At 44.1% G+C, this 22,701-nt stretch overlaps 1 protein-coding gene across 3 annotated transcripts in view; it reads left to right on the top strand.

The window, feature by feature from the left end:
* Positions 1–10,629, top strand: part of LOC102476107 (sulfotransferase 1C1) — a 26,964-nt gene extending 16,335 nt beyond the window's left edge. For 2 of the 3 annotated variants that reach the window (XM_027772950.1, XM_027772954.1), the window contains 5 exons: positions 907–1,035; positions 2,988–3,085; positions 7,410–7,536; positions 9,031–9,125; positions 10,424–10,629. In XM_027772950.1, coding sequence (XP_027628751.1) covers positions 907–1,035; positions 2,988–3,085; positions 7,410–7,536; positions 9,031–9,125; positions 10,424–10,612 — 638 coding nt within the window. In that variant the 3' untranslated portion in view covers positions 10,613–10,629. The remainder of the gene's footprint in view (positions 1–906; positions 1,036–2,987; positions 3,086–7,409; positions 7,537–9,030; positions 9,126–10,423) is intronic. The other variant, XM_027772959.1, reaches the window with a different exon arrangement.
* Positions 10,630–22,701: the final 12,072 nt, after the last annotated feature.

Genomic DNA, 22,701 nt, shown 5'->3' with positions numbered 1-22,701 from the left:
ATGCAGAAATGAGTATTTGTGGGCAGTTAGTACTCTCTGCCATGGTCCAGATTTTGCCTACCCCATTTACACCCCTCTTCTGTTCAGTTAGAATTTAATTTGATTCCAAGTATCAGAAAACCTAGAATGACACAGAAGAAAAAGACAATCCAGGCTGAAAGGTGGCCACACTGGGCCTCAGCGACCCTAGCTCCCTCTGACTCTCTGCTCCAGCATCTTCAGGTGTGACTTTTGATTTTATGGTCCAATAAAGCTGCTGGAGCATAGTCCAGGTAGCAGCAAGGAAGTTGGAAGGAAGGAATAAGGTCAAGTTCCTTCCTTTAAAGCCAGCTTCCTAGAAATTAGTGGCCTGAACCCACCTTACTGTGAGAAAGGCTGGGGTGGAAGGAATGTAGCCTTCGAGTCAAGCACCTGTATATCCAGTTAAAAATAGAGTATCTATTCATTTGAGAGAGAAGGGAAGAATGGCCAATCCATCTGTGTCATGTTTGATCTCCTCCAAAGAGACCATAAGCTTGTTCAGTAGAGCAGGTCCATGACTAAAATCCATTTTTCTATGTCTCTCCATGCTTTTGCTTCGATATTCATTAATGAAACTACGCTTTTAAGGTGCAAAGCTGTATGGCAGACCCAGGGGCAACGAGAACAGTGGGCCAAGCGCCTACCCTCACTGAGCTCTCAGCCTCATGAGGGAACAGAGACGGGAGTAGACGAGGAGAACGAAGGGTCAGCGTTGTTCACAGAGAGGTCCCACCCACCCCGGGGGCAGGCAGGAGAGTGACGAGGGAACCAGTTTTGCTCAACACACAGCAGACATGGCGAATCTAAGCGACTATGTCAACAATCAGGGAGTTGGAGGCCAATGGCCCATGAGTAGGTGAAAGTGAGAATAACTAATGCTTCCAGGAACAACCTGGACGCAGGAGATCGTGGACATGATCCAGAATGACGGGGACGTGCAGAAGTGCCAGCGGGCCAACACCTTCGACCGGCACCCCTTCATCGAGTGGACGCTGCCCCCGCCTCTCAACTCAGGTACGTTCACCAGCGGGGCCCACGAGGTTGTAACCGTGTGGGTCAGTTCTCGCCTCAGAGGAGAATCATCGCTCCAGCCAGCCCTCTAGAAAATAGCTCCAAATGACACCGGAAAGGAGTTTGAAGGAGTCTCAGGTTTAAAGAGCTGGGGACAAAAAGACTTCCAAATTCCTTTTCTAAGTCATGACTGGCGACATCAGACAGCATACTCCTTACTGTCGCTTGAGTGACGAAAAGTGAAGAGTGGTGAGAGCAGGAGGAGGACCCACAGCACCCAGTGATTAAGAACCGCGCTGCATCACTATTGCTACTAGGCTACAGAGATTTGTCATCAAATACATTTTACCTATAACCTACCAAGAAATGAAGCTAAGTGTCAGATAGGATCGTATCAGCAAACGATATGCTTTATGTTAAATGTATTTAGAGGGATGACATGAACAGCACTGTTGAGGAGTCTGTAATCAAGGACTTTTTTAGTAAATAGTAACACATTTTGCAACAAGAGACAACTCCATGGTGAGAAGGCATAGACTTTGGAATCATACAGCGCAGTTCCAAATGCTGTTCCGCATTCTTATCTGGGTAACCTTGAGCAACTTATTAATCATTTATAGACTAATTATACCTAATATGTATTGAACAACTATTATCAATTGACTCAATTAGCCCAGGAAAACTTGTTGAAAGGGTAACTTTTCTTTTATTTAATTGCCTTGGCCCCTTTGCCAAAATCAACTAAAGATATATGTATGTATGAATATATTTCCAGATTTTCTGTTCTGTTTCTTTTTACTATGTAAATATCTCTGTGTCAGGGCCATGCCATTTTAGCTCTATAATAGGTTTTAAAGGCATAGCTTTTCAAATCTACCACTTCTGCTTTACCCAACGGTGTGGTGTTTGGCTAGATTCCAGCCTGTATCCAGTATTTTAGCTTTAGCATTGGAATCTTGTGTCCAGGCATGGTTACACCCCTTCTTTATCTAAGCCTTCCTTGTCTCTCTCCTGTTTTCTCCAAGGCCTCTCTCTCTCTCTGGCTCTTCGCACCCAAAGACCAGTTGATCTATAACCCTGGCTCTCACCTTCATGACTTGCAATAAGGACTTGATCACCCTAAGGCTCGGTTTTCGTCTAGAAATATAGCCTCGCCAAAAGCACGGTGCTCACACGTTACTGCTGGCTGCTGTGCTCCTCAGTCTTGAAGTAAGAGCTGGAAGGAAGACGGAAGCTCCTTAGGCAGAGCTGCTGGGACTGTGGGTCTGCTCCGACAGCCCCTCTCCTGAGCGGGTGCCAGCTCTCTTCCAGTGGCTTTCCTCTACTCCCCATTGCAGTCACGGAAAACCAACAGACAAAACAACCCAGGATGCGTTTGGGTCATAGTTGTCCCCAACCTCAAACCGCCCAAAGAATCTTTATCTGCCCACACCTGCACACAGCAATACCCAACAAATGAGGGAAGTAACACTGCCCAGAGGTCTGCGAGACCGCATTAGCACTTGCCTCTGCCAGAATGAGCAGTCAAGTTCTCAGGAAGAAGGCCCAGCAGATGGCACAGTGGCTATGTCGCTGGACTCCCACATGGCCAAACACAATTCGAGTCCTGGACCCGGTGGCTTGAAAATCACACTGAGCCCATGTGCGTACATGCCCAAGATCCCAGGAGGAGAATGGAAGAGGCCATCTGTGCTGGAGGGGGGAGGATTTCTCACTTTCCCTGTCACTATGTCTGTCTGTCTGTTTCTCTCTGTTAAGCACATGTGCCCTAAGGCACAAAAAAAATAAATAAATAAAAAGCAGTCATCAGGAAGAAAGCATAGACTTGTAAACCCATCATGTTAGGTGAGGAGCCTAACTCGGCTAATCTGGTTCCTGATGTGGCACACAACGGAGACACTGAGTCCGTGTAGTGATGAGAGATGTTCACCTGAACGGCGTGCCTTGTTTCCCAGGTCTGGATCTGGCTAAGAAAATGCCCCCTCCTAGAACTCTGAAGACTCACCTGCCTGTGCAGTTGCTGCCGCCTTCCTTCTGGAAAGAAAACTCAAAGGTAAGAAAAGCCATCTCTCCTAACCCGGTTTGGATCGTATGGCCGAAGCACGACCTGCAGAAACAATGAGACGGAAAGGGAAAGCCAGCAGAATTACGGGGCGGAAACCGTGGTACCTCAATCCCACACCCACGCTAGATCTGCCTTTCCTTGGAATCTCACCTCTGGGTACACAGAGAGAAGTTTTCAGACAAATCATTCTGAATGTCTGCCAGTAAGCCATGTTGAAAGAGAGCGATCCACGAAGCAAAGCAGGCATTTCCTGGAGAAAGCCGGTATCTCAGTTTGGGTCATCAAAAAGTGGAGTTAGACCAGAAAAGCATCTATTTTGGGAAAAAGCTGTGAGAGGAATGTGGAGCAAGACAAGGGTGCAGAGAGCCTCAGACCCCGATGCAGATGCAGCCCCTGTGCTGGAGAGGCTGGGAAGGGGGACTGGAGACAGACAACGTTCAGTCCAGCTGACGGGCTCCTTCACCCGGAGTCAGCCGGTAAGCGCCACAGCTCACGGGCCAGGCCTGCCTTCACGTTCCTGCTGTACCCTTAAGAAAAGGCCATGGGAAACATGGCCTCTGAAGGAATGTGGCAGGTTCTGAATACAGCAGCTGAGGCTATGCTCAGCTCCACTCTCCACAGCCAGAGAGCTGAACAGCCCATGACCATGGCCACCAGCTGGCTGCTGGTGGTGTCCAAAATATGCCTCTTCATTTCAGAGTGAGATATCTTTGTCAGTGTCTAGGGACACGATTCGAGTCCTGGACCCAGTGGCTTGGAAAATCACACTGAGCCCATGTGCGTACATGCCCAAGATCCCAGGAGGAGAATGGAAGAGGCCATCTGTGCTGGAGGGGGGAGGATTTCTCACTTTCCCTGTCACTGTGTCTGTCTGTCATCTGTTAAGCACATGTGCCCTAAGACATAAAAAAAAAAAAAAAAAAAAAGAAAAAAACCAGTCATCAGGAAGAAAGCATAGACTTGTAAACCCATCCTTACAGAGAGTATATCTCCTGAAGCAAGCTCCCAGGGACTATTTTATCTCAATTTCTTTCACTTTCAAGAAAAAGTTATTTTAACACTTCTTTATTTAGAGCCTATAAATGCAGTGAACATACCATTGTCTCCATTTGGTGTCTGATTCATCGATGAGTCTTGAAATCAATAAAATATGGAATTTAAACCAAATATCAACTTTAAAACTTTTTTAAAGAATAATTTTATTTAACTTTATTATTATTATTATTATTATTATTATTATTATTATTACTATTGTAATTTGACCAGAGAGAGAGAGAGAGAGAGGGAAAATGAGAAAGCAAGTCACGAGGTCAGGACTTGAACCATGGTCAGTGTATGGGAGTCTACCACCTTAACCATCATGCTACCTGCCAGCCCCTCAGCGTACACATTTTTAAAGTATACCCATCTAACAGAATCAAATGCTTGTATTGACTAGACCAGAGAGTTTTCTCCTTACGCCAAGCTACTTTGGAAACTTAGTTATCTGAAGGTTGCTGAGACAGTGAGTTCATGGTCAAAAGTCTCTCTCGGCTAAGACAACTGCAGACTTACCTCCTGGACTGAACTTGCCGAAGAAAGCCTAGCAGTCAGGTCTGTCCAGGTCCGGTCCTCTCAGTCTACTGCTCAGACACACACAGCTAGTGGTTGCTTTTGACTCTGTTTTTTCTGAGTTTCTATAACTCACCAGCTCTTTCTTGCCCATACCCTATCTTGAAATATAAGTACAATATAATTGGGTCCTTTTTCATGTTTCAAAATGCTATCCCATTCCTAACTTGCTTTCCTGCAATCATATTCAATTCACCTTGACTCGTGAGAATTTCTTAGTTTATTTCCACAGATATCTTGACTTTTTTTTTTTGCTTCCTATATACTTTCATAAAGATTAGATAGAAATCCAGTACCAATATTATTTCAAATCTTGTAAACTCAGTGTGAGAAGACACACTGACACTTGTTAGTCATTTACTAACATCTTATTTCTATAAAATCAGTTCTGTAGAAGTTTCAATGGCAGTGCCTTCCCTTAGCCACATAGAATTGTGGGTTATTTGAGCAAGAATAACTTTAGATGGTTGGGTCTAAGCTCTTCATTTTATGATGGCATGCTCGACTGAAGAATGGTCCCCAAAGATACCCACATCCTAGTCCCCAGAACCTGGAAATGTCTTAAATTGCAAAGTGGACATTGCAGAAGGGACAAATTAAGAATCTTCAGATGGGGAGATACACTGGCTTATCTGGGTCTTAACTATCAGCACAAGTGTCTTTTTAAGAGACGGAAGCAAGTAGAATAAAAGGTCATAAGAGCTGGGCCACTAAACCAAGAGGTTGGAGTGATTTGGGGACAGTCAAGAGCCAAGGAATACAGGTGCTTTCAGATGCTGAAAAACAGCAAGGAAATGAATTCATCTTCACTTGAGCCTAGTGAAATCCAGCCTGCAGACTGTAAGAATACGTCTGTGTTGTTCTAAGCCACTCCATGTGTAGTAACTTGTTGCAGCAGCAATAGAAAATAGAGGCAGATTAAAGGACTCTCAGAAATGATCACCACAAGGCTCCACACTGCAACTGCAGCTGAGTGAGTCCACTGCCAAGCCCAGGATTCCCCCTCTCCACTTGGCCTTGACTTGCAAGGCAATAACACACATATGCATTAAGAAGTATACTTAGGGGACCAGCAGTTGGTGCAATGGCTATGTCGCTGGACTCCCATGTAGTCGACCATGGTTCAAGTCCCAGACCTGGTGGCTTAAACTCACGCTAGGTGCATGTGTGTGTGTGTGTGTGTGTGTGTGAGTGTGTGTGTGTGCGTGCCCAAGATCCTGAGAGGAGAATGGAGGAGAAGGGATCTGGCATGGCCATCCCCCCGGGTGGTGATTTATCACTTTCTCTCTCACTGTCTCTCTCTGACTCTCTCCAGTGGGTGCAAGTGTACTATGGCAAATACATATATATATATATATACTGCACAGTAATATAACCACGCTGCTGTTTCATACTTTTTGGTTCCTAAGTGCTTTTGTGAAGACTGGATAGAAATCCAGCACCAAGAAAGGGGACAGGAAAGCAGGGTCCTGCCAGACCTGAGATTATCTGACAGCCTGGGAGGAGTCGCAACTGGGAATGCAAGGGCCCAGGGTAGCTGGCTGAGAGGAAGACGCACCTAGGTGGTGGGTGGTTGGGTATAGCAGTTCTGTGGAGTGGGTGTGACCTGAGACAATCATGCTTGAGCAAGCACTAACGTCTCTTCTGCCCCAACCCTGCTGAGAATCCACACAGCAGTGCAGGCTGGGATCAGAGCTGGGGCTGAGGGAGGAGCAACGCAGGGCAGGAAGCCAAGTCTGGTCCTCTCCACCAGACCACACCCCTGCTTTTCCTACAGTTCTGTCCAAGGTGGACTGAGCACTGCCCACAGGGGTCCTTCAGTCTCATCAGCAAGTGACAGGTGGAGTGAGAATTCATCTTGTGGAAGTGAGACTAGACAGCAAGAAGTTGCTGCATCTCAAAGTAACTGAAAGGGAGAATTTTGAAAGTTCTCAACACGAGTCCTGACAAGTGATTGAGACGACAGGTGTGCTAAGTACCCTGAACACTTTGCATTCTGTTCTTATACTGCAAATACCTACAAATACGTGCAATTATTATACATTAACTTAAAATGTTCAAAATCGAGAACCAAGTAAGATCCTTACTAAGTGAAAGCCAGGGAGAGCTTCCTCCCACACACTGGAAATACCTTATCCTAGCGTCTGAATGTTTGTATCTCCCCAAACCCATCTATTAAAATGCTAGCCCCAGGGCGAGGATATTAGGAGGTGGTTTGGCCAGGAGGTGGAGCCCTTGTGATGGGGTTAGTGCCTTGTGAAGAACACGCATCTGTGAGGAAGCCGCCCCTCCCAGACCCTGAGTGTGCCCGTGGCTTGACCACGGGTTCCCAGCCTCTAAACTGTGGGGAAGAAAGCTCTGTGGTTTACTAACCACCCGGTAGCAGCCTCAGTGGACTGAGACTCCATGGGTAGCCTCCTTAACCTCCAGGAATATCATAGTTACAGAGACTGACGTGTTTAATGAACAAATCAGAACACCCCTGAGAGAGAAAAGGTGTGCCCTTGATGATGATGCCAAGACCACAGCTATAAATAGGAACTGTTGCCAGACAAGCTGGAAGACGTGGTCATCTGGAGTGGGAAACAGATGTCATTCCATTCCTTGACTGGAGAAGCCCAAGATGCACGAAGGGGCTTTCTAAGAACAGGGGACGTGGTCTTCCGACTGAACAGTGGCATTTTCCTGTGGCTAATTCCAGATCATCTACGTGGCCAGAAACGCCAAGGACTGCCTGGTGTCCTACTACCACTTCTCGAGGATGAATAGGATGGTGCCTGACCCCGGCACGTGGGAGGAGTATATTGAAAAATTCAAAGCTGGGAAAGGTAAGTGGGATACACTGTGGGCTCGTATTTTCTTACTCACTCACCTGCTGACGTCAGAGGGAGGTTTTCTTACATGGTGGTAGCCATCAGGGCCCTGTGAGGACATGGATGGCACACTCAGCCTGGGTCGTCTGAGGAGACTTTAATGACAAGTCTACCACAAAGCTAAGGGCAGGGTTTCAGGAAGCCAGCAGAGCTAGTGCAGTATTCTGGGGAGCACCCCCGTGGGGAGCCACTGCCACCTGGAGACAGGATGGGGCCCCAGGAAGAGCTGAGGCCTTTGCTGGGGGAGCCAGTCAGCCACGGTGAGCCAACCAAGAGGGCACTGGGAAATAAGCACACTGTCCTCCTCTCTTCCCCTCTCCAAAAGCCTCCCAGTGCTTCTGGCTGGCAAAGTCCAGCTATGAAAGCCCAAGGGTGAAGGGACCTACTGGTGCAGTCTGTGCAAGCCGACTCGAAGGCACTGAGTAGGGGCAGGCAGGTGGAGTGGGGGCAGCTGAGAGGAGATGCCCATTGACCATCACAGAAAGTAAAGGTTTCCAAACAAATATCTGCTAATTGCACAGTTTTCAGAGAAAAAAGACTTATTTTCAAAATAAGCCTGTTAAGAAACAATATTTATTGTCTAACCCTGATCTTTGCACCATGCCGTGATGCAAGGGAAGTAGAGATTATAAATCCATGGACACAAAATGATCTCTCAGTGAGTAAGAAGTACAAGGTAGAAACAAAATTTGAGGAGCCAGCAGGTGGCGTAGTGGTTAAGGTGCTGGACTCCCACATGGTCTACCGTGGTTCAAGTCCCTAATCTGGCGGCTTGAAACTCACACCAGGCACATGTGCATGTGTGTTCAAATTCCCAAGAGGAGAGGGGATTGTGGCATAGCCATTGTCCCAGGAAATGATTTCTCACTTTCTGTCTCTGTGTCTCTCTATCTCTCCAGTGAGCACATGTGCCCTATAGCAAAAAAAAAAAAAAAAAAGGAAGAAATATAAACTGAATAGGAAGTTGAAGGTAGAAGTATAAACCAAGGAACCAGATACTTTTATCATCTTCATCGCCCAAAAATAAACTGTTTTTTATTTATTTGTTTGTTTTTTGAGAGGTTTTTGCTATAGGGCAAGTGCACTTGCCAGAAAGACAGAGAGAGACAGAGAGACAGAAAGTGAAAAATCATCCCCTGGGGGTTAGCCACGCTGCAATCCCTTCTCCTCCATTCTCCTCTTGGGATCTCGGGCACACACAGCACACACACCTGGCGTGAGTTTTAAGCCACCGGGTCTAGGACTCGAACCATGGTCAACTATGTGGGAGTCCAGCAACACAGCCATTACACTAACTGCTGGTCCCCCCAAATAATGAACTGTCTTCTGCAAATAAAAATTTTGCCCAAGGTCTTTGTCTTCTGACTTCTGTCCTCTTGTCTGTGAGACATCTGTGCAGGTTTTACAGGATCTGAGTTGACCCTGACATCTCCTCTCTCCTCCCCTCAGTGCTGTGGGGCTCCTGGTATGACCACGTGAAGGGATGGTGGGATGCGAAAGACCGGCACCGCATTCTCTACCTCTTCTACGAGGACATGAAGGAGGTGAGGGGCAGGGAGGTGTCCATCACTCCTTGGATGTGACAGATCCCAGCTGGAGCCCTTGCAGGTGACCTGCCTGCAAAGAGCCCTTCATGGCTCCTTGTCTGTCTCCAGGATCCTCTCCGACTCACTTTGATCTCCAGAAGCTCTAACTACACATTGTCTTCTAAACTGTCTCTGCTTCAGCTTGCATTCTCCAGAAGATTCTTTGTCGGAAAATAGCATGTGATTTCAAATCAGCCTGTTGGATCCTGACACTTACAAGCCTGTTTTGTGACCCTATGAAAGGGAATCATGTTGGTCTCATGAGATGATTGTGAAGATTTACACATTCATCAAGTGCATACGGTTGTGTTTTAAAGTTAGCTTCCTTTTCCCCCTTCCACACACAAGCCCGTGTCACATCCCCAAGTCTAACCACACAAATGCTGGCAGGTTTGGCCCCACATACTGGAACAGAGGCTGTTTCCCCACTCTAAGTCAGTGTGTGTGAATGACCACAGATTCACAGATCCTCAGGACCAGAGGATTTAGTGCCCGAACTACAGAGCTACTTCCTATGCCAATGCTAAGCCCTCCGAAATGTAATCAGAAGCTGTAGCTCCTCCTCTTTGTGCATCTTTTTAATCAGAAAGAACCAAGGAACAAGGCTTCACGTTACCGGGTCAGCTTGAGATTGCTTTTATCCATCCGCTTACTGACCCTTAAACTCATTGGCCCCTTTTGCCATTTCTGATTGCCCCAATAGGAAGAGACTTGAAAAAGTTCATGAGGAAATAGAATTAAAGTATGAGTTTATTTTGGTACAAAACCTTTTAAATCCATGCGTAAGCTTTTCCTAATATACCATTTCCGTGAACTTTTGGAGACTATCAACTTTTTGACTCACACTGAAGTTAATCCTGAGTTAGTCACTTAGTTAAGCTTCACTGACAACCATGACATTGCCCCTCCTTTGCACCGCTTCCCTGCTCTCCCCAGAAGACATGATTGCTTATTCCCCCCAAATCTGGCACTGTCCCCAACGCAGGAAGCAGGTACTCCTTCAGCCAAAAGTTGCATTTGGTTGTACTATGTCTGTACGGCACAGTAAACCTCTGAAGGTCAGAGTCCTGTCTTTGTGTTTCTGCAGCACCTGGGGCAGGTCAGTGCCATGCACGAGTAGTCACGTAGGGCATAATTGTACAATGTCATTGACTTGATCCTTTAATTCACCTTCCCCCAAATGCTGTTTGTCTAAACAGAACATCATCCAAAGTGGAATACCCAAATTTATCTGTTTTGTGCAATTCCACCTACAGGACCCAAAGCGGGAAATTAAGAAGATCTTGAAGTTTTTGGAGAAAGATGTTCCAGAGGAAGTTCTGAACAAAATCATCTATCACACCTCCTTTGATGTAATGAAGCAAAATCCCATGGCCAACTATACCACATTGCCCACCATCATCATGGATCACTCCATCTCCCCTTTTATGAGGAAAGGTAGGTGAGGTTTATATGCTGGGCTGTTCGATTTCCTGGTAATATTTCATGCCCCATGGTTTATTCTTGCCATCAACACAACTGTGCACATTTCGAGAGGCAAGCTTCCTGTTTCCTTGCATCCATGCAGGTCAGAAGGGGGCACGCTCACTTGCCTGTACTCCTGCTCCAATCACGGTATCTTGCCTTGTTTCATTTTTTTTTTAAAGAACTATTTCACTGTGGCCCAGAATGAAGAGTTTGACAAGGACTACGAGAAGAAGATGGCAGGAAGCACCCTGACCTTCCGCACAGAGATCTGAGAGCAACTGGGGGGTCTGTTCTGGACTTCCTTACTCAGTTCTAGTCATCTGAGTCTCACAATCAGGGGTACTTACAACAAAGACACCTTCCTCCAGTCCGGAGCTGGTCCACACTACTTGTAGATTCTGTGCCACTAGGGCAATACTTGATCAAAATATAATCAAATCATAGGTAGAAAGTTTTCAGTGACGTCCCCTGATCATTCATGTAGCTGCCAACCATGTAATACACTCGGTTGCCCTGTACAAAGGCAACAGAAGTGTAACTTAACCCCACCATTTAGTGCACTGAAGTATAGCCTCCTAGGGGCAAAACGCATAAAAAGAGTGAAATAAAGAAGAGTAGGATTTTGACCAGAGGGAAAATAAGCCAGAAAAGCAGAGAGGAAGAGAAGTGAGCACTCGGGAGGCTGAAAGGAGAGCTAGTTTTTCTCAATAGTCGAAAACGGAGGCAGAAGACGGCCCAGCTCTTTGAGATCCGGCACGAGGGATGGAGCCAGTGAGCTGGGTCCAACTCAGGCAGCCTCATGTGAAGATGGTTCCACAGCAAAGAGAAATACCATGACTGGAAGGGTGCAGGTGCTGAGGGACAGAAGGAACGGACACTGGGCCCACCTCCGTGGCTAATGCAAGGCTGGAAAGCACAGGGAGGCTTGTGAGTTTATTTATTTCTTCCATGAGACAACAGAGAAAGAGCAAGAAAGAGGCACCCCTGACAGAGTCTCCACACCAGATCCACTCCCGGCCTCCGCAGCACGGCTCATGGGCAGGTGCGTGCACACATGGTGTGCTCGTGAGGCCCTTTACCTTGCCGCCTGTCCCACACAAAAATTTGAATTTCATGCATCTGGGGAAAATAACTTTTCATATTCCTTTAAAAACAGGGGCTTTGGGGCCCAGCCAGTGGCATGGTGGGTAAGGCAGCTGGATCCCACATGGCCGACCATGAGCCCTGGACTTTGTGGCTTGAAAAACATGCTGGGCTCATATGTGTGCATGCCCTAAATTCCAAAAGAATGGACGAGAAGGGACTGTGGCATGGCCATCCCCCCCAGGGAGTGATTTCTCACTTCCGCTCTTTCTCTGTAACTGTCTCTCTCAGGCAAGTTCTCATGCCCTATGGCAAAAAATAAGAGAGAGAGAGGGAGAGAGGGAGGGGAAGGGGGTGCATCAGGACCATTTCCCAGGGGGTGGTGCTTTCTCCCTTCCCTGAGTTTTTTCCCACAAGTACACATGCGCTCTGACAAATCTTTAGAAAGGATTTTTAATTTTTACCAATGTCGTCAACAAACACTACCACGTTGTCTGACTACATGCATAATTGCGTTCTGTTTCTTTTTCTTTTCATTAAAGCCTATCTCAAAAACGTCTCCGCCATCATTAATACTAGTTATGCAGAAAACCAGTTCAAAGTGGATCAAACATGTAAACCTCAGACCACAAACTATAAAACTACTGGTGGAAAACACCGGGGACCAGTGCCTTCCTGTAAAAGATTGTCAGGAAGGGACGTTTTGTGGGATGGATGATTGCCTGGAGCACTAAGTCACGTGACAGAAAATTATCTGCTCCCCCAGCGAGGAAACCAGCCCCACTTGTCTTTTTTCATCTTTCCACTTTCCAAGGTAAGCATGGGAATCGATAACCAAGGCAGACCCCCCAGGGTAGAATGTGTGCACACGCTGAGCTGCACTGAGGGAAGATACGGCGAGCTGGCCAGTGTACTGACACAGCAAATGCATTCCTACCAGTGAGCGCCACGCCTCATGGGCAGGTGTAGCCAGCACGCACGTGGCAACGCCCTCGGAGCACAATGTGTACTGAGCATACGGCGGGGTGGAGAGGTGCCCAGCCGCCCAGCCAAAGCTGCTCCTCCTTCCTTTATAAATTGGACAATTCATTTCCCTTTCATCATAAAACTGAATTTCATTCTTATGAGGCTTTAGTCACAGAAAGTGTTTCTGGATTTATCTCTTACAGCATTGTGCTATGTTCCTTTTAAACAATATTTTAATTACTACGAAGAAAAATGTTTTAATCCAATTGTAAAGCATCTTCGGTCCTAGCCCTGGCAAATTAGGGTGAAAAGGATGATCATTTATGCATCCTAGACAGTCTAACTTTCTTAATGATTGAGGTTACATTCAAAAGAACTTTTATTCTAACCACCTCTTAAATATACCACAGTAGTGGGGAAATCAAATCGTAAATGTTTATAGATAACTTACTCTAAAACCACTTTCTTAGAAGATTAAAAATGGCAACGAGAAGTTAGATTTTAAAATTTCAGGATGAGAGTGAAACAAATGGGGAAGATCACACTATTTAATGTCTCAGCTTTTGGATGAGAAGACAAAGCCCAGGGAGAGCACGGCCCCCACAGGTCACGGCCATGTGTACACTGCACTAAGAGCCCAGGGAGAGCACGTCCCCCACAGGTCACGGCCATGTCTACACTGCAGTAAGAGCCCAGGGAGAGCACGGCCCCCACAGGTCACGGCCATGTCTACACTGCAGTAAGAGCCCAGGGAGAGCACGGCCCCCACAGGTCACGGCCAAAGACATTCATTTAACATGTGAAGGGTCTTCAAAAGTTCATGGAAAGTGCATACTATAAATAAACTGTGCATAGATTTCAAATTATTTAATTTTTTAAAAAATTTTGCCTGGGGATGCAAGCAGTCATCAGAGAAAGACTGAGAGAGAGAGAGAGAGAGCGCGCAACCCTGAATGAGGTGTAGCTTTCACACACATATACCCAGAGTGTTTTTCAAGTGGGACTCAAACCATGCAGCTAGCCATGTGGGATCTGGCTTTCCTTTTTTTTTGAGAAGTTTTTGCTATAGGGCGCGTGCGCTCGCCAGACAGACAGAGAGACAGAGAGACAGAAAGTGAGAAATCACCCCCGGGGGGATGGCCACGCCGCAATCCCTTCTCCTCTGTACTCCTCTCGGGATCTTGGGCACGCATGCACACGCACCCGGCGTGAGTTTTAAGCCACCGGATCCGGGACGCGAACCACGGTCAACTACGTGGGAGTCCAGCGACATAGCCATTACGCTAACTGCTGGTCCCAAGATCTGGCTTTCTTAACCACAGGCCACAGAGCCATGGTGCACAGGCATAAGCATACCCACATGCTTTAATTCCATACATTTAATTTTATATTTTAATTTCCATGAACTTTCTGAAATATACACACACATATGCATATATAAGTATGTATGTACACACACAGAGATACTGTGTATATATATACACACACACACACATGCATATATAAGTATGTATATACACACACAGATACTGTATATATATACACACACGTACATATGCATATGTAAGTATGTATGTACACAAACAAATACTGTATATATATATATATATACACATACACATATGCATATATAAGTATGTATGTACACACACAGATACTGTATATATATACACACACGTACATATGCATATGTAAGTATGTATGTACACAAACAAATACTGTATATATATATATATATACACATACACATATGCATATATAAGTATGTATGTACACACACAGATACTGTATATATATACACACACGTACATATGCATATGTAAGTATGTATGTACACAAACAAATACTGTATATATATATATATATACACATACACATATGCATATATAAGTATGTATGTACACACACAGATACTGTATATATATACACACACGTACATATGCATATGTAAGTATGTATGTACACAAACAAATACTGTATATATATATATATATACACATACACATATGCATATATAAGTATGTATGTACACACACAGATACTGTATATATATACACACACGTACATATGCATATGTAAGTATGTATGTACACAAACAAATACTGTATATATATATATATATACACATACACATATGCATATATAAGTATGTATGTACACACACAGATACTGTATATATATACACACACGTACATATGCATATGTAAGTATGTATGTACACAAACAAATACTGTATATATATATATATATACACATACACATATGCATATATAAGTATGTATGTACACACACAGATACTGTATATATATACACACACGTACATATGCATATGTAAGTATGTATGTACACAAACAAATACTGTATATATATATATATATACACATACACATATGCATATATAAGTATGTATGTACACACACAGATACTGTATATATATACACACACGTACATATGCATATGTAAGTATGTATGTACACAAACAAATACTGTATATATATATATATATACACATACACATATGCATATATAAGTATGTATGTACACACACAGATACTGTATATATATACACACACGTACATATGCATATGTAAGTATGTATGTACACAAACAAATACTGTATATATATATATATATACACATACACATATGCATATATAAGTATGTATGTACACACACAGATACTGTATATATATACACACACGTACATATGCATATGTAAGTATGTATGTACACAAACAAATACTGTATATATATATATATATACACATACACATATGCATATATAAGTATGTATGTACACACACAGATACTGTATATATATACACACACGTACATATGCATATGTAAGTATGTATGTACACAAACAAATACTGTATATATATATATATATACACATACACATATGCATATATAAGTATGTATGTACACACACAGATACTGTATATATATACACACACGTACATATGCATATGTAAGTATGTATGTACACAAACAAATACTGTATATATATATATATATACACATACACATATGCATATATAAGTATGTATGTACACACACAGATACTGTATATATATACACACACGTACATATGCATATGTAAGTATGTATGTACACAAACAAATACTGTATATATATATATATATACACATACACATATGCATATATAAGTATGTATGTACACACACAGATACTGTATATATATACACACACGTACATATGCATATGTAAGTATGTATGTACACAAACAAATACTGTATATATATATATATATACACATACACATATGCATATATAAGTATGTATGTACACACACAGATACTGTATATATATACACACACGTACATATGCATATGTAAGTATGTATGTACACAAACAAATACTGTATATATATATATATATACACATACACATATGCATATATAAGTATGTATGTACACACACAGATACTGTATATATATACACACACGTACATATGCATATGTAAGTATGTATGTACACAAACAAATACTGTATATATATATATATATACACATACACATATGCATATATAAGTATGTATGTACACACACAGATACTGTATATATATATACACACACACATACATTCATATATAAGTGTGTATGTACACACACACACAGATACTGTATTCAAACAGAACAGGGAGGAGATACTCATGACAATTCCGGTCCTCAGTTCTCGTAGTCTGAGCTGTGTTCATAATCACTTTCTCCCACTGAACATCCCACTGCCTTGGCCTCAGCAAACACCTCAGCTGGCCGTCTTTACCTGGTATGGGGACTCAAACCTTCCCTCCTGCCGGGGCTGGCCCATTGGTCATCCTGCTGGAATCGGGATGCAGTTTTCTCTTGCCCTTAGTCACCAGGTTCGATACTAAGAGACCCTCTCAGGCGTCTCCTTATTGCAGACATACTCTTTCTTGCCTCCGTGTGGGAGGTGAGACTGTCAGCACTTGGAAAACTCCTTCGCATAACTACCTTGTGCCTCCAGGGCCTGCTCAGGCCTCATTATGCAGATCCCTCTTCCATCTGAGGCTGGAGAGCCACCGTGCATGCCCACTTTCTGGCTCATGAGTCATAATACTCATTTCTTTATGGGTAGCTCAGGTCACATGACACTTTGGTGACCCATGGCACCATAAGGCTAAGGCCCAGAAGCAGGCCAAAACGTAGCTCTCAACATGGGAGTAGTTAACGGGGGAGGACTGCAGGCATTTACTCCAAATCCTAAAGGCCTATGAGTCATGTGTATGGGCCTGTGAGTCATGTCTATGGGCCTGAAAAGACTCCAAACAGCACCCCTCTCTGCCACGTACACCTCCAGCACCAAAGGATGTGCTGGGTCATGTGAGCCAAGCAGCAGAGCGGCTTGCATGGCAACCTGGGGCTGCTGCGGAGTCCTCTCTGGGCCCCACTCAGGCATCAGCTTTCTGGATTACTCTATACATGGGCTGGGCTAACACTCTCAATGAGGACTTTGACGCCTCCAAACTCTGAACAGGTCTACTCAGCTCTGTGCCTCATTTTCTGGTTTTCAGAGGAACCAGCTGCAAAAGCGTGTCCTTCACCTTAGGAAGGGTATTACACTCTATACCATTGGGCTCTGCGAAATTTCAATGAGATAGAAGCGCCTCCCACCCCCGAATTTTTGCCAGATTTATTTCTCACCCTCTTAGCAATAAGGTCCACTAGGTCCAATCAACATGGCATTGACATAGTGGCCAGTGAGAGAGCCCGAGGAAGGGAAAGTGGCCACGATTTCTATGAGCTACATTACGACACAGGACTGGGAACCGACAAGCCTCTAAGATTGGAACATGAAGGTGTATTACTGGCCTTGCCAGCTAAAGGCAAACTGTTTCCACTGGGCTCTATGAAAAGGGATAGAGAAAAATAAATTTATCCGATCAATAGCTGCACTCCAGGTACCAGGAGACATGGTAATTTGCTCACATTGCTGGTACAGTGGCTACAGGTGAAGTCACCACCTAGTTAAGCCTACAATTGTCCACTGTCATTCCCCAAAATCCGTCTGTCTTCTGCCTAGGCCAAAGAGAAGAGTTAATGGGAATGTGGTAGGAATAATCACTCCTGCAACTTTTGCATTCGGGGCACTATCTCTGCAGTCCCTCCAGGAATGTTATTTTTATTTCTTTCTTTCCTAGATAGTCAGCTCTAGGGGATGGCAGTTGGCTTTTCTCACCACAGGAGTCCTCGTTCCACAGGTTAGGGAAGCAGTGTGGGAGCTCTGCCAGCATGGAATATGTGTGCCAGCGATGCAGGCCAGAGCTGAGAACATACCTTACGACGGGCTCGGGGACACACTGGATCCAGTGAGTCAGGTGTGATCTAAAGTTATATTGAACACCTGCTCTCCATAAACCCTGACCACAACTGGGAGGTCACAGAGATAGTTTAGGTCTCCTGGAATTAGTGTCAGTTCAAAGCCAGTATGTTCAGTAGTTCCCAAATGTGTGATTATTTCCTTTTCCTCAATGCAGTTACCCTGATAAAAAGATTATAGTCCCTTCAAGAAAGACTGGGAGAAAGACTAACCGTGTAAATTTTGGCAATGTACCTTCCTCAGAAGACCCACCTTTCTCTCCACTCAGAGGGCTCTGGGTCTGTAAACTGTGGAGGATTCGTAGAAAACGGGCAAGCAAAGGTTAATAAAGAGAGGTTAAGTTGAACCTTACCTAAGGACATAAGCAAACTTGCTTAGGTTAAGGGCCTAAGATAAAGCCTGAGGTGAGGTTTCATAAAAGGGAAAAATAGATGTTCCGGCCCTCTCTGGCGCCACCTCCAGCAATCAATCACCTCGACATCCTGAGAGGTGACCAGCACCCCGACTCAGAGTGGCCTTTGGAGAGTTCATCCTTACCCTCCCCCTAGAACCAAGACTGTGAAAAGAAGACCCTCCCACCAAAGGGAGGAAGCTGGAACCTTCACACCTGCTCAGGTCTTGCCTGGGTATTCTCTCCTGTCACTCCAGGCACTCTCGCCCACGCTGTGAGTTCTAACAAACTCAGCTTCTGCTAACACTCACAATTCTGTCGCTGGTAAATTCCTTTACCACCCATGCACTGGCCCTACTGCTCCACTGCATCAGTGCATAAACTGGCTTAATCTGAGAATTGTTTGCAGGGTCCTGTCTCTCCGCTTTCGTTATTTGAGTTAGACTTTTGTTCGCTTCATCTAGAAGTTTCCTGCTTTTATAGATTAAGTATGTACTGTACTTCCTAATCATTTCACGTCTAAAAATACCATCTTCAACTAGACAGTGCCATAGGTCCTCGTCCTCATTCCGATTGCTGCTTTGATTCGATCGTGCAGCCCCTGTTCCTGCTGTAAGGTCTTACCACCGAAGAGCAATCGGTGACTTCTTCAAGAATGCTAAGACTCCCCTCATACATTTATTTCTCGCAGTCTTAGTGATAGGTGTGCCCTCTGTACCCTTCCAGTACAGATGACTAGGTCTTAAATGACAGCTCCATTCCAATGTTATAATCTCCCTAAGTTTCGAATCACTTCCTCTACATTAAACCAAGCCTGGTCTGGAAATCTCACCACTCCCTGTAAGAGAACTTTTTATCTGTGTTTTAGCCAAAAACAAAACAAGAAACATTAAAAAAGAGTAAAGCTGTTAAAGCCCTTTCTACTTCTCCAAGCTATAATGTTAAATGCACTTATTTATTGCACCTGATCTCTGCTTAGTGGACTTCTCGTATCAATAAATTAACGCAATACATTAACTCCCTTGACTCAACTTTCAGTTCTTCCCACCATTACCACCTCCTTAATATCCATTCCCACACAAGTCTCTAGGTTTCTGCCTATACACATTCAAAAACCGGTAGTTCTTTTGAAGTATAGCAAGCCTCCTTTGAGCCACACTTTGCACCTGACTTTCAAGAGCCTGCTAGGACTTGAGTAGTTACTGGTCTGGAAGCAAGAAAGGATTGTGGCCTGGGCATTGTCCTGCAGAGAGCCAGCACTGTTTGAAAGGCAACTGCCTCAGGGAGCGTCCCTGGGCAAGACAGGGTTAATCCCTCAGTGGGAGGTAGAAAAGCTGCTTCTACTGACAAAAAGTATCATCGGAATTTAGGGGCTGGTGTCCCCAGCTCTATAAGGGTCTTTCTACATATCCTCAGTTCAACTTTCAGTATCCCATTCCTTACCAATCAGTGTCCTCACTTTCACTGTAGACATCCTGCAAGACTGGGAATTAGATTTGCATTGTAATTAAGCCAGTTCCAGTGGGAGATTTCGGATTTGGTTTCCAGCAATTCTAGCCCTGCAGCTGCAGGATATGAGGGTCTCCTTCTGAGCTGTCATAGAAGTTTTCAGATAATTTTTCTGATAATTTATTTCTTCACTTTGTCCAGTGACTTCAGGAACAATCAGCCAATATCACTATGTTCAATAGTTTGGCAAACACCTTCCAAAGGAATATCCAGATTCTTCTTTCCTTTTTTTTTTTTTTTAGAGAGATTTTTGCTATAGGGAGAGATGGAGAGACAGAAAGCGGCCATGCCACAAGCCCTTCTCCTCCATTCTCTTCTCAGGATTTTGGACACGCACTCACAAGCCCCCTGTGTGAGTTTTAAGCCACTAGGTATGGGACTCAATCTGTGGTCGACACTATGGGAGTCCAGCAACGTAACCATTATGCCATCTGCAACATAACCCTTACGTCCGACTCTTGTTTCTTATAAGTGTTTGATTAGGGGTTTCTAGTAGTGATATCCTGTATATTTCTATTACCAGAATATGCTATAGACTTTTTTACTACTGGAAATAGAGGCATTACTGTCTTTAAATCAAATTGTATTATAGAAACAATTCCAGAACACATAGAACTAATTCATCTTTAAGATTGTTTTTCTCTGGAACTGCTACACAGACAAGTAAAACTTGTCTGCGCGCACACACACACACACACACATACACACACACATGCACACACACACACACATACACACACATGGGTTCATCAAAAATTACATAGGGGGAACCAGCAGTTAGTGTAATGGCTATGTCGCTGGACTCCCACGTATTTGACCGCGGTTAGCGTCCTGGACCCGGTGGCTTAAAACTCACGCCGGGTGCGTGTCCAAGCTCCCAAAAGGAGAATGGAGGAGAAGGGATTGCCACGTGACCATCCCCCCTGGGGGGTGATTTCTCACTTTCTCTATGTCTCTATGTCTCTCTCTGTCTGTCTGGTGAGCACATGCGCCCTATAGCGAAAATCTCTCCAAAAAAAATAAATTACATAGAAAATTGCATAATTTGAAAAAGACTTATGCATGGATTTCAATTTTGTTTGTACCAAAATAAACTTATACTTTTATTCCATTTTTCACAAGATTTTTGAAATCCCCTATATAGAGAATATATACATAATAAAGAATATAAAATGTATATTATAAGGAATTGTTTCATGTGAGCTCAGAGGCTGGCAAGTTCAATATATACAGACCCCACATCCCACTGTGAGTCTCCAGGCCCGCAGACTGCTGTAGAACCAAGAACAGTCAATGTCCGAGTTCAAAGTGCATCAGGCAGAATTCTCTTATACTGAGGGGAGGGTCAGCCTTTTGTTCTATTAGGACCTTCAACCAGTTGCATTAAGCCCACCTACATTATGGAAGGCAATTTGCTTTAGTCTACCAGTTTAAACCTAAAAACATACTTACAGAAATACCCAGAATAACGTTTGACCAAATGTCTGGGTACTCCATGACCCTGTCAAGTTGACACATAAACTTAACCATTACAAGCATCTAGCCTTAAACATCAACTTCATCACATTCTTAGCATCTCGATCTCTAGCAGTCCTTGTGTTGGTCATGTGATGGTCAAGTCATGTCGGTCGCCACAGTGTTTGCCCTGCTGCTCTTCTCATTCCCATCCTCATTCTTCCTTCAGTTAACAGATGCGCCTCATCTGGGATCTTATAGCAGCCTTGTGATTCCCCGCCCAGCCTCCACTCTGGTCTCTCCAAACCATTTTATACTCTATTTCCACATTATTCTTTTTTATCCAAAGGTTTTGTTTCTTTGTTTGTTTTTGCCATAGGGAGCTTGTGTTTACCAGAGAAAGACCGATTTTTTAGAAAGTGAGAAACCACCCCCCCACCCCAGGGGGAAGAGCCATACTGCAATCCCTTCTCCCTCATCATCTTCCTAGGATTCAGGGTATGTACACACATATACCTGGCTTGTTTTTCAAGCTGCCAGGTCTGGAACTTGAAACGCAGTTGGCCTTGTGGGAATCCAACACCTTAACCACCATCCATCTGCTGGCTCCCATATTATTCTTAAAAGGCAGTTCCAAATATGTCATTCTCCTACTCAAAACCCTTCAGCAATAATTACCCTACTGACTATCAAACTAATCAGACACTCCTTAATATGGAACTCAGAGAAAACTCTGTAGCGTTACGACCTCTCTCTAGTTCACGTGAGCCATACCAGTGGCTCTCCAACGTTTTGGCTTTAGGATCCCAATACATGCTAAAAGTTGTTGAGGACCCCAAATATATTTTGTGTGTACAACTTATAAGTATTAATATTTTCCATACTAAAATTAAGACTGAGGAATTTTTAAATAGAAGAATAGGTAATACTCATCCCATCATTATTCCATTTGCTCCAAAATAATGACATTATACCATGTATTATAGCTGTATATAATCCCACTGTATACTCCTGAGAGAGGAGAACCATTATTTTATTATTAAAATAGCTTTACCTTTTATAACCCCTGGAGCGTCTCAGTTACCACCAGGATTCCCAAAGCTCATGCTGGGAATTGCTGGTTAATATCAAAGTCAAACCTGACTGAGTCTCCTTTACCTAAACATCTTACACCTTCTGGTCTCCTTGCCTGGATTCGAGCTGTTCCCTCTCTCAGGGTCCCCGCTACCTCACCAGCGCATGTCATGTCTCCTTTAAAGAGACACTTAACCATAATCTCCTTGTGCACTTTCTCACAAT

The sequence above is a fragment of the Tupaia chinensis genome, unplaced genomic scaffold (assembly GCF_000334495.1).
Source record: "Tupaia chinensis unplaced genomic scaffold, TupChi_1.0 Scaffold000041_1, whole genome shotgun sequence".
In the NCBI taxonomy this organism is placed as follows: domain Eukaryota; kingdom Metazoa; phylum Chordata; class Mammalia; order Scandentia; family Tupaiidae; genus Tupaia; species Tupaia belangeri.
Note: the sequence above shows the minus strand (reverse complement) of the source record. Positions and strands in the feature narration are given on the sequence as shown.